General features: G+C 41.3%; 1 protein-coding gene across 2 annotated transcripts in view; it reads right to left on the bottom strand.

Annotated features, from left to right (window-relative positions):
• Nucleotides 1-751: 751 nt before the first annotated feature.
• RETREG1 (reticulophagy regulator 1) overlaps nucleotides 752-16469 on the bottom strand; it is a 116122-nt gene continuing 100404 nt past the window's right edge. For both annotated transcript variants that reach the window (XM_028521129.2, XM_036020250.1), the window contains 6 exons: nucleotides 10965-11091; nucleotides 8724-8808; nucleotides 6448-6585; nucleotides 5592-5656; nucleotides 5215-5341; nucleotides 752-3332 (listed from right to left, as the gene is read on the bottom strand). In XM_028521129.2, the coding sequence (XP_028376930.1) occupies nucleotides 2839-3332; nucleotides 5215-5341; nucleotides 5592-5656; nucleotides 6448-6585; nucleotides 8724-8808; nucleotides 10965-11091 (1036 nt within the window). In that variant the 3' untranslated portion in view covers nucleotides 752-2838. The remainder of the gene's footprint in view (nucleotides 3333-5214; nucleotides 5342-5591; nucleotides 5657-6447; nucleotides 6586-8723; nucleotides 8809-10964; nucleotides 11092-16469) is intronic.

Raw genomic sequence — 16469 nt, 5'->3', positions numbered from 1 at the left:
TTTCAGATCAAAATGCATGATCGATGTTTGCTATTCCCATCCTATGGTTCTGCTAATGAGCATCTTCTACCAGAAATGAGCAAAACCATTTTTCTACAACTCTATAATTTTTTAAAAAATCCATGCTTCAAATTTTAATGACTCCATAAATCCTCATGTAAGGGATATATAGTCCCCCACTATATGGGATCATTCACAGGGTTTATTGTTACTAAATCTTCAAATCAGAAATAAGGTTATATTAATGCTTCCCCACCAAAACAAACAACAGGCACAGACACACACAAAACAAAAACCCTCACCATCCCTGATTGTTTGAGTTAAGAATACCATCACTGCATTGTGTAAATTTATAATCATATTTTTGAACAAATAAAATTGAAGTGCATATATGGTTATAAAGCTACTGCCCATAGTGAGCTGGTGTGTCTCCCCCATACTGCTAGCATAACACATTTTTCTTCCCTCCCCTCCCCTCATGCCCTCCCCATCCCCAGGCCCCTTTTAATTTATAGTTAATAACAATTCATTCTGGTACACTGTTCATACTATCAGCTATTGAGTTTATCTTCTCTTGTAACCTTGTTCACTGACTTGTAACTCATCCTTTAATTACTTGGATTACTTAAGTTATAGTTTTCCCTTCAATAAAGAAACTGAAATGACTTTTACACTTTTTGACTTTATGGCCAAAAATGTTTTTTCAATGAAGAAGCATACACATAAAAAAAAAAAGAATCCTGGTCACAACTATTTTATAAATATGTGACTGTATTTTTTTTCATGTCCAGAGACTTATTGGATAGAATTCAGGTATATTCCTCCCAAAAGCACACAGTTCATAGATCTAACACCAAGTTTTCATTTGTTCCAAAATGGGCAAGATAATGAAGGCACAGGCTCACTTTGTGTCGGTGAAGGACATCAAACACAGTCAGGAGGCACTAACGACAGAAGCATAGTCAATCACAAAAAGCAGGCGTTCGAAGTCTTCGGTGACTTCTCCCCCTTTAACATTTGGCAAAATTCAGTCTAGATATTTTAATACCTCAGAAAGAAAAAATAAATAAGACATGCTACATTAAAATGTCAGATTACCTACAAGTAGTCTTTAGAAATATAAGGAAAGGGATAAAACGGACAGAAGGGACCACAGATTTCCTATATTCTTGGATTATCCTTCCTTTCTGAGGGTCTCAGATGTCTGGAGGCATCTGTAGAAATGCCAGCTGAACCTGAAGATTGAAGAGATTGTTGGTTGCTGTTGCTGGCATGGTCCCTCAACACGAGTAAAAGTTGTGTCACAAAAACAAAATGAGCTTGATTTCTGCTCTTTTAGTCCTTTGTTAAAAAACACAAGTCAAATCTGGTTATTTAAAGGTGACCTAAAAAGTTTAAAATAATGGAAAAATATATTCTAGCTTCCCAATGAGAAACAGATTAAATATTTAGACTTCAATGGCAAATAAATACACCTGAAAGCCAAGCTAGTTTTTCTCCTGTAGGAGAGTCTATACAAACCACAGAAGCAGTTACTGTCGCTCCACTGCTGCTGGCCACATCACTCACAGAACAGACTGGGAACTAGTTTCGGGATTTTAAGACACAGTTTCCATGACACTATATCAAACATGAGGGCTTAACCTACACCTGAGCAGACAGAACAGATCTGCACTCACAGTAACCCTATTACAAATGTAAGACAATTTAACCGCAAAAACATAGCTCAATCTGTTTACGTCAAAACCACCGTCTACATGATATATAATTACTTGCTTTCGATGGGTTACTACCACCCACGGCAGGACCACAGCTGGCAGTCTACAAAGCATGCCATGTAGATGGAAGCCTAAGTCTACAACTACCGAAATAACATGGAGATGTACCAGCTTATCCCAAGGAGTTAAATATATTTTAAGAATTTTTTCCTAGGAAATTAATTTTGATATTATTTCCCAAGTCCTGCAACTAAAGATGCCCTATCTGATCATTTTTGTCTTCTTACAACAAAATATCAAAAAGGTTTATCTGTTTCTAAGTATTAGGAACGAAGGAGCTGATACAGCATGTATTCACGATTAATTGTTAATATTTCTGTGAGTTACAATAAACTGTTTTTGCATGCTTGAAAAAGTAATTGTAAAGAAAACATAAGGAGTAATTTTATGGAAGGATGTCAATAATTTGGTGCTTTCATTTTGCTTTAAAAACAACCCCTAATATTCATCTCTGAAAGCATAGTATGTATGTATATGTCTATAGATGTATGTGTATGTTTGCATGTGTGTGTATATACACACACAATTGACCCTTGAACAATGCGGGGGTCAGGGGCATAGTCAAAACTCTGCATGTATCTTTGCCTTCCCCCAAAACTTAACTACTAATAGCCTACCATTGATCAGAAGCCTAATAACATAAACAGTTGATCAACACTTATTGTATATGAATTATATACTATATTCTTTAAAAAAAGCTAGAAAAACAAAAATGTCTAAGAAAATTATAAGGAAGAGAAAATACATTTATAGTATTTATTGAAAATAATCCCCCCAAAAGTGGACCTGTGCAGTTCAAACCCGTTTGTTCAAGGGTCAACTGTATATATATATTTTTCATTTTCATGCTCATTACATAAAAACAACTATCAGAGATATCAATCTATCAGTGTCAGCTGATACATATCCAATTAATTCACTGCAGAAGGGAAAATAAGACAAAATAATCTAAAGTAATCAGTAAAGCTCACAGTTCAAAAACATATTTTCCTTTTTTTTTTTCCTTGTTTGAAATTTTTTGGTAGTTTATCTGTGCTCTGTCGTGCAAGCTGATTCCAGACTAATGGCCTCCCAGTAGATTGGAAAGGAAGCCTGAAGACTTCTTATTTTGCTGCGCTTCTTCCTGGTCTTGTGAAAGTCCCAATTCACTCTCAATCTGATCGAGCTCTGACTGGTCAAGGAGTTCAAAGTCATCCCCTTCTTCGGTGTCTGCGTCCTCCCCTGGGCTGGGCGCAGGCTGAGAGAGGAGGGCTTGCTGCACGCCCTCCATCTGGTCTTTGATAGCAGCAGTCACTGCCGCTGTGATGACGTCCCCCGCCAGGCTGCTCATCAGTTGAAAGGTTTGGTCACTGCTCAGAGGAAGAGTGAGACCAGCCGCTGACTGCCTCTCTCTGCTGGGTCTGAGACCGCTGTCCAACTGTTCCTTCTTTCTCTGGAGCTCAGTGGGCAAGCCGAGGCTTAGTTCCTCTTCATCGTTTGTTCCCATGCCATTTTCTAGAGATGGAAAATCTGAAAGGCCTCGAGAGAAAACCTCCTCACTAGGTCGGTCAAGATCTGTGAAATGCATAAGAGAAGTTCATGTTTAAGCACGTACATACATTTTAAATGAAAGGGCTGAAATAAAAGTGTAAGTCAACTCATCCACACATGTTGGACCCCTCCCAAATCTGGGACACTGTCTATTCACAAGCACACAAACACCCCGTGTCCCCCCTCATCTTTAACTGTCCTTGGAAGCACGAAGCAGTGTACGCAATGACTGAACATTCAACCTGTCTAATGTTAGCTTGAGGCTTCTTGACTGAAGTTTAAACGTTCACCATAAACAAAAATTTCATCCTGTCCCTGGGGAGGAAATTAGCTTAAGCCAATGTGGATATGTATGATCACAAAATAAAAAATATTTCAACTGGAGGTTTCATGGTATCTGGAACAGCAGGTGTGGAATATTCCCCAACCTCAGCGTTTTCATCCATGAAGATCCATCTGCGCATCTGTAACCTGTGTTTGTTTAAAGCGATGAATGAGAAGAAGCTATAGCTCCTTCTCTTCCATGTCCAACCTCAGAGCATATGGAAACATTTGACTTCCCATAAATATAGCTGAAATTGACCATACCATTTTAACCAAATTCATGTCCTGAATGTATACATGCAGGAACATTTTAAGATTCAGGACATTTGAAGGCAATGCCTGGTTCATAGGCAAACAGTGATTTTATTGTTTTTCACTTTTCATAGAAAATCTTTCAGTATAACGGTTAACTCCTTACGACAGTGATCTGAAATATTCAGTCTAATTACGGAAGTCTCATCTGTGGGCTGGGTTATGATTGCCCCTTCATTGTGTAAATCTGGGATGGGATGCTTAAAAATAAAGTGTTTGTTTTCTAGGTCTTGTGGATATTGAAAGTTTATAGAGCCTCTGTGGACCTCAATAATCCTCTTGTTCTAATGCACTTCAAAGATGAAGAAATTGAAGTCCACACAAAGTTTGTCACCTGCTTAAGGACATACAGTTAGCTGATTACAAAGGGAGCCAACACTCGGGTCTCCCACTCCCCCAACCTGTCTCAAACCCTGCACCATTTCTCTCCTTCCTCTAGAAAAACAGTGTTCTTCCATTTAACCTAATTATTAAAAATAAGAGATTTTTTTTATTTTTAAACTAACTTTGAAGAAAAACATGAGAAGCCTGGGAGTCAGCTTTGGACTCGGGGAGTCTGCCCTCCACAGTTCCGTCTCTGTCAGTGAGAACCAGCCCTGGGTGTTTCTGATTAGCTTCTCTCTCCCCCTCCTCCCATGCGTGCTAAAGCTTATAAGCTTGCTATAAGCTTGCTATATGTCACTAGATATATTAGGCGTTCACTTTGTTCACTGTCAATATTTATTTGTTTTCAACATAAAGGCAGATTTTGGATATGGACTTACATTTTTTTCTTATCAAAAAGTCATGGCTTTTGAGGTATAATTCATATGCTCTAAAATTTACTTCTTTAAAGTATACAATTCAGTGGGTTTTACTATACGTATTTACAAAGCTGTATGACCATCGCCTGTATCTAATTCTAGAACATTTTCATCATTCCAAACAGAAACTGGAAGGAAGGAAGGAACCCACAGTAATTACCAGCCACCTTTCCCTTTTCCCCAGGCCTCACAGCAGCCACGCAGCCACTTTCCATCTGTAGGGCCTTGCCTATTCTGCACATTTCACATAAACAGAGTTATACAGACTTGTGTGTCTGGCTTCTTTCATTTTGTCTAACGTGTTCAAGGCTCATCCACATTGTAGCAAGGGTCAGTACCTCATTTTGATAGCCAAGTGTTGGTCCATGGCAGACACACCCCATTTTGTTTATCCACTCAGCGGTGGACAGAGTTAAACATTTCGGCCTACACGCATAACAACAGGAAAAGGAGAGATGTGAACGCACCATCCGAAGTGTCTGTCTGCGGCGTGTACCCTTCTGAAAGGTTGAAGGTCCCGTTGTCAGTCCAGGAGACCTCGGACACATCTGTGTCGGACACGGACAACTCCTTGGCAGCCGCCCTCAGGCTAATCTGTGTTAACATAAATGCCAGCGGCACGCTGTAAACTCCTGTGGCAAATCTTTTGAAAACTCCATACTAACACCAGAAATGTCAGAATAATAAAAGCTACATGAGTATTTTCCTTTCAGAACTGTTCAATCGTCTTAGAGAAACAGAAGGAGTCTATTAGGAAAATCGTTCTGCTTTAGTGCATGTACATAAATTTACAGTCAAACTACACAGGAACAAATTGAAAACTAAACAACAACAGAAAAAATACCTTAGGACAAAGAGCTGAAAAGTCTAATTCACTGTCATCTTTGTGACTTTTTTCTTTGTCTGCTTCTGTTGAGAAAAAATTTGGAAGCTTTCAGTTTCCCAGCCAGCTTAGACAGAGTGTATTTTATCCATTACATACCCTAACCCACATTCCTCATTTTCTCCAGAGCTTCCACGGAATTAAAGGTTCAAGCTTCGCATATCGGCAGGGGTCTGATTTCCAAGGGAAATGGTCCATATCAGTGGTTCTCACAGTGCAGTCCCTGAACCAGCAGCTTCCACCCCACTGGGAACTTGTTGGAAATGCACATTCTCAAGCCCTGCCCTGGACCAGCTGAATCAGAAGTTCAGAGTGGGGCCCAGCAATCTATGCTGTAATAAGCCTTCCTGGCCACTGGGGTGCTTGCTATAGTCTGAGAATCCACAAGGTCAGGACAAGTGAAAAGGTGACAGTTGATCACATTGGTTCTTCCTCTATATCTTTTCTTTTCCTTCCCATTCTTTTCATTCCTCACATACAGTGCCCACACTCTCAGTCCTACTTGTGTCATTTTTATTTTGCAATAGCCTGGCCCAAAATAAAGCAAATTAAAGTGAGAAAATCATGAGTAGCACATATAGAATGGTTGAATCTTTTTCTCCCTCCCCTGACAATTTAATTAAAAAGTCAATTTACTGTATGTTTCAGAAAAAAATATAAATAGGAAAAGACTATGTTACTTTGGGGGGACTAGCTTCTGCAGTAATATGCCGTAAAAAGGCTAAACCAGTCTGAAATGTACTGAAGATGCTTTCACAATAGTAGCTTGTTGATGTCTCATTTCCCGTGTGGAATCTAGAAGTCAAACTTTACCTACCAGATCTCTCACGCTTCTTCTGGTTAATATATTCTCCAATTCCAAAATCCAGTTTCAGCAGAACTGACTTGATTTTGCTGTATATCTTTTGTCCCATATCATTACACTTAAACAGTGGACACAAAAAGGCACACAGTACTGAAATATAAGGAGGAGGAGAGCATGGGTAAGATGATCTTTACTTCAAAAGGCTACATCTTTGTATTCTGTTAAAATATTTCTGTTCCTTTACTGACAAACAGGTTTTTTTCTTAGGGAAATGCTTCTATAAGATAAGCTCATAACTTCAATTCTTCCCCCTGTAATAAAAACATTTAATCCTGCATGCATGTGTATGTACACACACACCCCATGTTTACAGTCACTGTTTTCAGAGACTTGCAAATAGATCAACTCCCTCCCTTCAATCCTTTCACCCTCATGATGTGCACAAAGATTCCATGCTTTCCAAACAACAGGCCTAGAGGTACTGTTTAACTTATTTGTTAAATGCCATTGCACTATGGGAAAGTTATTATTTGCCTCTCACATTGGGATATATTGAGATAATAACAATTTCAGGGCTGTTGTGAGGACAGATGAGATGAACGCAAACCATCTGAATCGTGCCTTGCCCAGGTTACACTCTCCTGGTCTGGCTCTCTTCTCCTTCGCATGCGGAACAAGGCAGATCCAGAGGCTGATATGCTACATGAGCTCTATTCAGGACAACAGATTTGAGCTCAGACCATTTGCCATCTGTGTCATGCACCAAGAATACAGAAAGAAGTGAAACTTGTATTGTCTTCCTAATATTTACTCCTTTGTTGTGGTTAGGAAATGTACCTATTTACCTTCTAAATAGGAGCTGCAAATTCAAATACCTCTAGAAGCCAAGGTGGTATGTGTAAATTTTAAAAGCTGGTGTGAGAAAAATAGGGAAATAGGAGGGTTAGTTAAATGGAGCATGCCCACACCATCCAAAGGCGGTAGCGCTAAATCGTATTTTTCAGGAGAAGCAGGAAATCTACACTTTTTTAACAGAATTTTTTAGTTATAGTTGATGTGCAGTAATGCACATATATAAAGTGTACAATTTGATATGTGTTGACCTGTGCACACAACAAAGAAACCATCACCACAATAAGACAGTGAATATTTCTACCATCCCCCAGTTTCCGCAGGTTTCTATTAATCCCTCCTTTCCTCCTGCCTGTCCCTGATCTCTCCTACCTCAACCCCAGGCAACCAGTGGTCTCCATGGAGGAATGTTCAAGCTTAACACAAAATTTGATACAAATTTGTTGCTGTACTCGCTCAGTCATTTTGAATGTGACAGCCACACAGTACACATGCTCACTGAATGGTATCTATTGCCCCCACCGACTAGAACAGTGAAGTCGTCATTGTTCACACATGGGCATTCCAGTCCCCTCTCCTTGGCTACAGGCTACATTGATGTTATACAAACTGTTCTTGTTATATTAACAGTGACTAGATTTCTTCCAGACAGGCCTCGTACACTTTTTAAAAAATCTGGCTTCTCCCACTCAATCTAATTATTCTGAGATTTATCCAGATTACTGCACATATTAATTTTTTAGTGCTGAGTAGTAACCCATTGAATGGATATACCACCGTTTGTTTAGCCATGTATCTGTTGATGGACATATGGACTGTGTTCTATTTGGGGCTACCACAAATAAAGCTGCTGTGAACACCTGTGTACAAGTCTTTTGGGACGAATGCTTTCATTGTTCTTGGGTCCACACCTAACTGTGGAATGGCTGGGACATACAGTAGTTTCTAAGAAACTGCCAAACTGATATCCACAGTGGCTGTACCATGCTACATACCCACCAACAATATGAGAATTCCAGCCACTCCATAGCTTTGCTAATTACCATGATATGATCAGTCTTTTTAATTTTAACTATTCTGGTAGATGGTATCTCATTGTGGCTTTAATTATTTCTTGAGCCACAGAACATGCACAAGGACAAAACTATTCATGTATCTATGGGAGTAGGGAGTATAGCTTACTTATCATTTTAAGACATAATTTAAAATACAGTCAACCACCTATAATCCTGCCTTTTGGCAAATATTATTCCAACTTTAAAATATAAACAGATCTCTAGGAAAAGGAGAAAATTTGTACAGGTGGTAATTAAAGAATAATCAACTTTCTTTATAATTAAGTACTCATCCCTCATCTTCCAAACAATGGAAGGTCTCATTGACCATTAAATGATACCACATGCATCACACAGACTACCCAAATGTTCCATACTTACGGAGGAGATAGCTGAGTATAACCCCAGGAATGTAACTTCCCAAGATCATAAAAAATGTGCACACACTGCAGACCAGGAGACAAAACTAGAAATCAGAGAAATAACATGTGACAGTTACACATAACACCAAGACAGTCCAGAGCTCCAGAGCACGTGGTGCACACCCAGTTACTCATCTATCTATGGTCTGTTACATCACGCCAAATGGTTTTCAGTGTTCTCTTGCCCTTAGTTCTGACTAAAGCCTGCAGTGTTCAACCAGCCCTAGTCCATTTTCACAGTTGGCAATAATCATTCTGATGTCCTAGAAGCTCATTTCAGCACAGAGCACACTGTCCCCCATTAATCATGCCTGGGGCTGTATTACTGCCAGATGCAGGAGACTGAAGGTTTACATGCCCCCAGAAACTTCTTTTACTCAGGATCACTCACTGAATACAAAGCAGCTTGGTGAGTAAATCTGCATGTTCAAAGTATTTACTTCTGTGAGCCCACTGAAATTCATAAATACAGCAAAACACATTACAGAAATCAGAGAGAGGCATTTCTGCAAATGTTCACAGTAATTTGCACAGCTGACGAGCTGCTGGGATAACTCTTCTGGCCACTACTATCTCCTCCGTAACTGTATCAGATCTACTGCCTTCTGTGTCAGCTAGAAACCAACTGCAAATGAAATGAAATTCCTATAGTGAAATGGGATTATGTTCCTTCTGTCAGTCATGACCCCCCCAAAATTCTTGGTTGCTTAAAAAATTTTAAAAATAAAGATAGAAAAATCCTCCCATAAAGTTTTCATGTATTTTCCACACTCGATTCGTAAAAATAAACTATCTTCTTTTGCTTTAATTATAGTATTACATTAAACTGATGAGCAAAGGAAATCTGGAAAAGACCACACAAATAAGGGATCTGTAACTGATCAATAACTGACAAGAGGAAGAGCAAGGAAGTCTGCAATTCAGATTAACTTTGTTCATTCTTTGGCATGGAGTTAATAAACTAACTCATCAAAAAGAACTAGTTTATTAACTAGTCAAAGGATGAATTTGAGAAACTAAACTAACAGCTATTTCTGAAGTAGCGGGGGCCCTTGAAGAATATGGCATTCTAGTAGCAAAATGGAAGAGGAAAGATCTTAAAACTCGAAAGAACAAGTAAGTCTATAAAAGCATTAATGTACTCAGAATTCAGTCTTGTAAAGAGATGTCGTATTATCCTCTGAATCTGTAGCATCATCCTCTTGAGCTAATTAACCTGGAGCCTATGAAGGCAACCCAATGAAGCTTTAAGTTCAGAATCTCCTGAAAATGTTTAACCATTTGGACAAACTAGGCAAAAAATGTACCCCCCAAAGGATATCTGCTCTAAAAAAGCTATCCACATACCACCTCTCTACTTTAATATGTTCACAATGTGTCCAGGCATAGTTCTACTACTTAGTACCAGTACTGAAATTAAGAGAGTGCCTGTACGTGATACAACGAGGGGGACTGTAAACACCGATACTCCTGGGCTCTGCTTTCCAACTACAGCTGGATGGTCGAGACACTGGAACATGACACAGGGAGGCCAGGGCCCACCGATGGCTCTGCACCTCCCCCCACTGTCAGGACGCAGCTGAAGCTGCCTCTGCGCACAAAAGCGACCCCAGTGTGGGTGCTTCTCCGCGGGATTCCTTTCAGACCCCTTAGGACTCCTCTCCTCTCAGGGCTTCATCTCACTTGGAAAAAGACTCATTCCATTTACATAATCACTGTAAATTTTTTGTCAAAGATTTTATTTCTTAAACAAGTAATATAAGAAACTCCACTGTTTATATTAAAAGTGAGACTCAATTATCTCCAAAAGCCCCCCAACAAGGACTACGTATTCATTTCATCTCCCTTCAACTTCGGGACCAGACTAAAGGCTAGAAACCAAAATTCTTAGTAGGATATCTTTTCTTCTTGGTCTGGATGACAAGACCAGTCACCACTTGTTTTAGTTAAGGAGCTTGATAAATATGTAAAAAATAGAAAATCAATCCAATTTCAAAATATGGGGTTGAAGTTTTTCTCATGCTAACGCCCTGCTGCTTCTGAGCCGTGCTAATGCCGACTTCCGTGGCATGTGTTGCAGAAAAGTGTAAGCTGAACTGGAGAAAGCTCACAAGCTGATACAATAAGTTAATGCATTCGTTTCTAAATTTACCGCACGTTTTTAAAGCACACAGTAATTGCCCTATAGGGCAAAACTTGCCTTGCCAGGGCTCTGCTGTTTGAAAACAGACATTTCTTGAAGAAATATGCTGAAATTCATCCATGATTCTGCAATACAGTGGCTGAGCCGGGGTCTTTCATCTGGTTTGGAATTGATAACTTCCCAGCTGAAGAGAGAGAAAAAGAAAACAAAGAAATTAGCTGAACTTCGGATGATCCGACATTCACTTGCTTCAGCAGGTATTTCCTGATCACGTCCTGTTGGCCACACCCTCTGGTACCACCTGTGCAGGGGTAAGCAAGCCGGCATGTGCCCCACAAAGCTCAAATGCCAAGAACAGAGATACAGGCTAAACAACCAGCTAAACAATTACCCAGCGGCAACAAGGGACAGGCCAAGGGAGAGGTATGGGGTTTGGACATCTCTGAAAAAGTCACTTGAAGCTAAAACCTGGATAAGCAGGAGTTTACCATAAGGGCCCAGAGAGGTCCTGAAAGAACAATGCACAACATACGCAAAGGCTCCGCAGTGAGAAGGAGCTACCAGCACTACCCTGAACCGCCGGTGTGACTGCAGCAGAGTGAACCCGAAGAGCATCACTGCACAAAGCTGGGAAAGCAGCAAGCGGACTAGGTCGTACGAGGCTCTGTGGGACTTGTTAGAAACACTTCAAACCTTAAGAATGGGGAAGCCACACTATTTTAAAAGAAACCTTGGCGTTAATCTTATCATCATCACCATCAACACCAACACCAACAGTGAATTTTCAATATATACTATGACTGGTCAACTCTATGGAAAATGGTTAAATTCACCAGAATCTCACAATACCTCGTATTTTCCCAATCCTCATCACAACAGTTGTTGAGTGCAATGCATGTCCCAAGCACGTACTGTGTCCCAGCCCTCACTTTCCCCCAGGAACCTCAGGGAGCTAAAAACTAGTGATGGTCACCGCAGGAGGAAGACACAAGCAAACTGAGGGCATTGTCTACAAATACAATGACATGAAGTTCAACTCCCATACTTGCCATCCTAACTCATCATGAAAATATGTCAGTTCATGCCCGCCCTGCTTAGGGCCCTGATAATACTAGTTTCAGGGTTTACATCTCAGAAGTGACACCACATTTGTACACATATGTTATTACTCTAGTAAGGAAATGCCCTAACATTGAAAAGGAGCATAGCCTAATACTAAACCCCTAAAATCACCTAAGTTATCTGCATGGAGATAATGTCTATAGCAAAGTCTACATACAACTTAAGGTGTTTAGTACAATGAAATAACTAAAATTTCTGTTTTGTACTTAAAGATCATAACTATGTTCACAGTGAACTTCAAATGAATACGAAAAAACCTCAGTATCCATCCATCACCTTACTCCTTTAGTCAATAAAAAGTTATCAAGTTCCCCCATTGTGTCTTACATTATACTCAGTGTGTTTAGCATTGCTGTTTCAAACCAACAAACACTGAATACCTGTAGCACTGTTCCTTCCTGTGTCTACAGACACCATCACTTGGTGGGAAAAAGAGACAAGAAAATATTCAGGGTGTGACTAATTTCCACAGCCATAAGAAGGCACTTTCATGTATATTAAATTCCTCCCCTTTAGAAAAAGCTTCCTGTGATGGTATTTTGAGACAATAAGTTTCATTGTTACTAACATTTATATTAACATAAGAACTAGGAATAATTCTAATGGGTATTTTAATTACTGTTACAATCAGCAATAGAAATGAGAAATTCATGGTGTACAAATTGAAGATATTTTCTAACCAAAGAGATTTTGAAAGAGTAGAGGCTGATTGAGATGACAATAAATGTATAGATGGTGCTGAATAAAACTTAATAGAAATATGTATGATTTCAAAAGGAAATCTGAACTCAAGGGCAAAGAAGAGATGTCATTCCCCACTTCTTCAAATGAACTCTGGGCCCTGACAAGTCAGTCTCTGGGGGGTTCATAATAGCTTTAAACCGTCTAGTGATGAATCCTGAGTTCCGCTGGAGTGTACATTTCTATCGTCCTCCATTACATATAGTCTACCATGAGGTTATGACACCACAACTCCATATATGTAATAAAGGTATGTACCACATACAATAATTAATATAGCTATTTAATATAGAATGGCATGGAGCATTTGACATCAACTTTTCAAATTCCCTCATTATTACAGATGAGGAAAGTGACACCCAACTTCCCTCATCTAACTTGGGGCAGCGCCACGACCTGAGGCCGAGACTTCTAATTTCCGATGCAGTTCTTTTTCCTTTAAACACGAGCCCACTTCAAAGGATGAATAAATTCTATGACATTCTTTGAAGAGGCCCAGTATTGCAATTTAGAATGAGAAAGAGCACTTGATGTCTCTCGCTGCTCCTTTCCAGAGTCTGAAGGAACAAGGTGTGGCTGACCCAGATCCGCTCAGCCTCCTGAGGACGCGCCTCGCTAGGCAAGAAGGAGCCCCCCGTGTGCGGGGTCCAAACACTCAGCACAAACTGAGACCCATGCTCGGGGCTGGCTGACGTTTCACATAGGTGACGTCTACACATACACACACACCGACTTGCTCCAGAATGAAATTCCAGGTTTCCCTAGAGAGCCTACAGAAAGGATCTCCTGTGAATCCTGGACGGTGCTTGGGCAAGAGATCCTTTACATGGTGTGCGGCTGTCTTCCCACCATCCTTGACGCTGATCAACCTGCACCATAAGGTCCAACGAACATAAAAGGGGACTTAAAAACAGTGTGAAGCTCCACCAAGCTCCTAACCAAACAGTATACAACTCTTGTATGACTGAAGGTCATCTGGTGGAGAAAAGTGGTTACCTGTGGCTTTAGTGTTAATAGCCTACACTCTATTTTCTCCCTCCTTAGTTTCAGAGAGAACATGCATTTGCCAGGTAAAGAGAAGTAAGATTCTTTGGTTCATCTGTCTGTCCTTCTTGCCATCCATCCTTCTTTCCTTCCTCACCTGCTTGCTTTCTTCTTTCCCTCAGCTTTCTCTTTCGCTCACGTCTTCACTACGAAGTGAAACCCCTGCACATTCCAGCCAAGAGAGAAGGACCCCTTAGAGTCCCCCCTTGTGATCACCACACCCAACACTCCTGGTGAGTCCAGCGGAAGTGGTTCCACATGGGAGGCCGCAAGTCTCTCATGGCCACGCCGTCTTTCAAATGGGCTTTGCCCAAGGATTTGCAGCTGTGTGGTGCTTTCAAAAAAAAAAAAGGTACCAAAACTATGTGGTCCTAGCAGATTCATTGAGCTATGTTATCCTTCTTTTAAAAGAAAGAAAAAGAAAGAAAACCCTGAAAGACAGATGTTTTACAAAAGACATTCTGCATGATAGAGATAAACACTTATTTACCAAAGAACCGATTTAGGGTTTCACCCATCTGAGAAATTCCACACAGTGGTGTCCAACCTTTGGGCATCTCTGGGCCGCACTGGAAGAAGTAGGGTTGTCTGGGGCCACACAATAAATACACAAACACTAACGAAAACTGATGAGCGAAAAAAAAGGTTTTAAGTAAATTTACGATTTTGAGTTGGGCCGCATACACAGCCACCCTGGACCACGGGTTGAACAGCCTGCCTGGGGGAATAGAAATTAGGAAGACGAGGCCCCGGACAAGCAGCCTCACTTCGGCTCACAGGAGGGTGCTTTGGCCTCCCCACAGACCCTCAACCCGACACCCCTTCTCCCTGCCTCCACGCTCCTACTAGAGTACACTTAGGTGTACACATGAGGTGGTCTGGCCCAAAACCTTCTAGGGGAGCAATTTTCAACCTGTTTCATCTCATGGCACACACAAACTAACTACTAAAATTCTGCAACACACCCAAAAATATATTTTTTGCCAATCTGACCAAAAAAACAGGTATAATTTTCACACTGGATGGCTGCTGTTGTGCTGGCTGTTGTCATTTTTTAATTTGACAATCTACGGGAAAAGAGGTCAGTGCCCCTGACTAAATAGTCAGGTACTGCACGTTTTAAAAATGCTAGTGGCGCACCAGGGTGCCGCGGCCACGCGGACTGGCTCCCTGTTCTAGGAAATCCTGGAGTTAACTGTGGGCACTGTTTCAGCAGCCGCCATCTGGGCCTCGCTCCACAGAGTCTGGCGGAGCAGAGCCCAGGCGAAGCTCGGAAATCTGCATTTTTAATTAGTGTCCCAGGTGTTTCTGAGGCAGGTGTTTCTTACCCTGAGTGACTTCGAGAAACACTCTGTGAGAAAGTTATGGAGAATTCCCCATTTCAAAAATAAAGACAAAAGGAGAATTTGTTTGGGGGCAAGACGATCTATCAGAGACCCAATCTGCCCGCCCATCTGAAACAAATGAAAGAAGGAAAGGGGAGGGGGGAGGGGGAGGAAAAGGGAGAGAAAAAGAAAAAACAAGATATGTGAAACACTGGTGTTCAAGACCCTGCCTGGGCACTAACTAGGCAAGGCAGGCCGGCGACCCCCGAGAGAGGAGTGAGTGCTCCCGGCCGTGGGTTTCCGGCTGCGGAGCAGGAGGGATGCACCGTGGTGACTACCTGAGAGGAGGAGCTAGAGCTCAGAGTCCACAGAGAGGCCCCAAGAGACCAGAGCTGGCAGGACTGAGTGTGCCCAGTACGGGAGCCTGCGGAGAGAATGCTGACCATCAGAGGGGACCCCTGGGGCCTCCACCCGACCAGTGCCTGCGGGAGGAACCCGGGGGCGGGAACAAGCCATAGAAAGGACCAGAGGGAACAGAGTCCTGCATTCACACAAGGACAGAGGGACACCCGGTCCTACCAACCAGACTGGAAAACCTCAAATTCACGAACATCGGGGACTCAGAAGAGTTTTGCTTCGGTTACAAAAAATAATTAATCCTAGAATGAATGCTGCTCTGGTCCTAACAAGTCCTCAAAGCAAGCTCGGAAAGAATCAGATCTGAGATCATTTAACTGTGGCAGATGTAGGAAAAAGAAAAGGTGAGTTTTGGAATGAACCAAATAACTCACGTGGTCCAACCAGGATCTGAAGGATTTTATTTTCTTTCCTGCTTCCTTTTAAATTATTGTGTACCTTTTTTTCTTTAAAAAAAGATACTTAGCAAACACATTGTTTAAATTTTACATTAAAAGACAAGTTAGCCTTTGTACTGTTCAATGGCTTACATCCAAGAATGCACTTTAGTTTCAGGGTGCAGCACACAGTATCTTCCATTAGGGGGTGCTGTAAGACTAACAAGTGTGACACTCGGCTCTATAAAAATAGACTAATTCTGTAAGAGAGAACACGTGCAGGCAGCCTGTTTCATCTCTTTTGCTCCCCGTGCCTTTGAGATCTACAACAAATAATGCTGAAACAAACGAATCTTCGCAGAGAACAAACGCCGTCCCTCAGGACCACTTCCCTTCTGTTCATTCAACAGACATGCACTGAGGGTAGTTGGTGACTGTCAGTCATCATTTCCGGCTCCAGGGATTTGGAGATGACTAAGGCGCCCTCCCCCACCAGTACGTGGAGGTTTGCACAGGACCCCAACTGCTCGATCTCT

This window comes from Phyllostomus discolor, chromosome 3 (assembly GCF_004126475.2).
Source record: "Phyllostomus discolor isolate MPI-MPIP mPhyDis1 chromosome 3, mPhyDis1.pri.v3, whole genome shotgun sequence".
NCBI lineage: Eukaryota > Metazoa > Chordata > Mammalia > Chiroptera > Phyllostomidae > Phyllostomus > Phyllostomus discolor.
The sequence above is the reverse complement of the archived record's forward strand: the minus strand, read 5'-3'. Positions and strand labels throughout refer to the sequence as shown.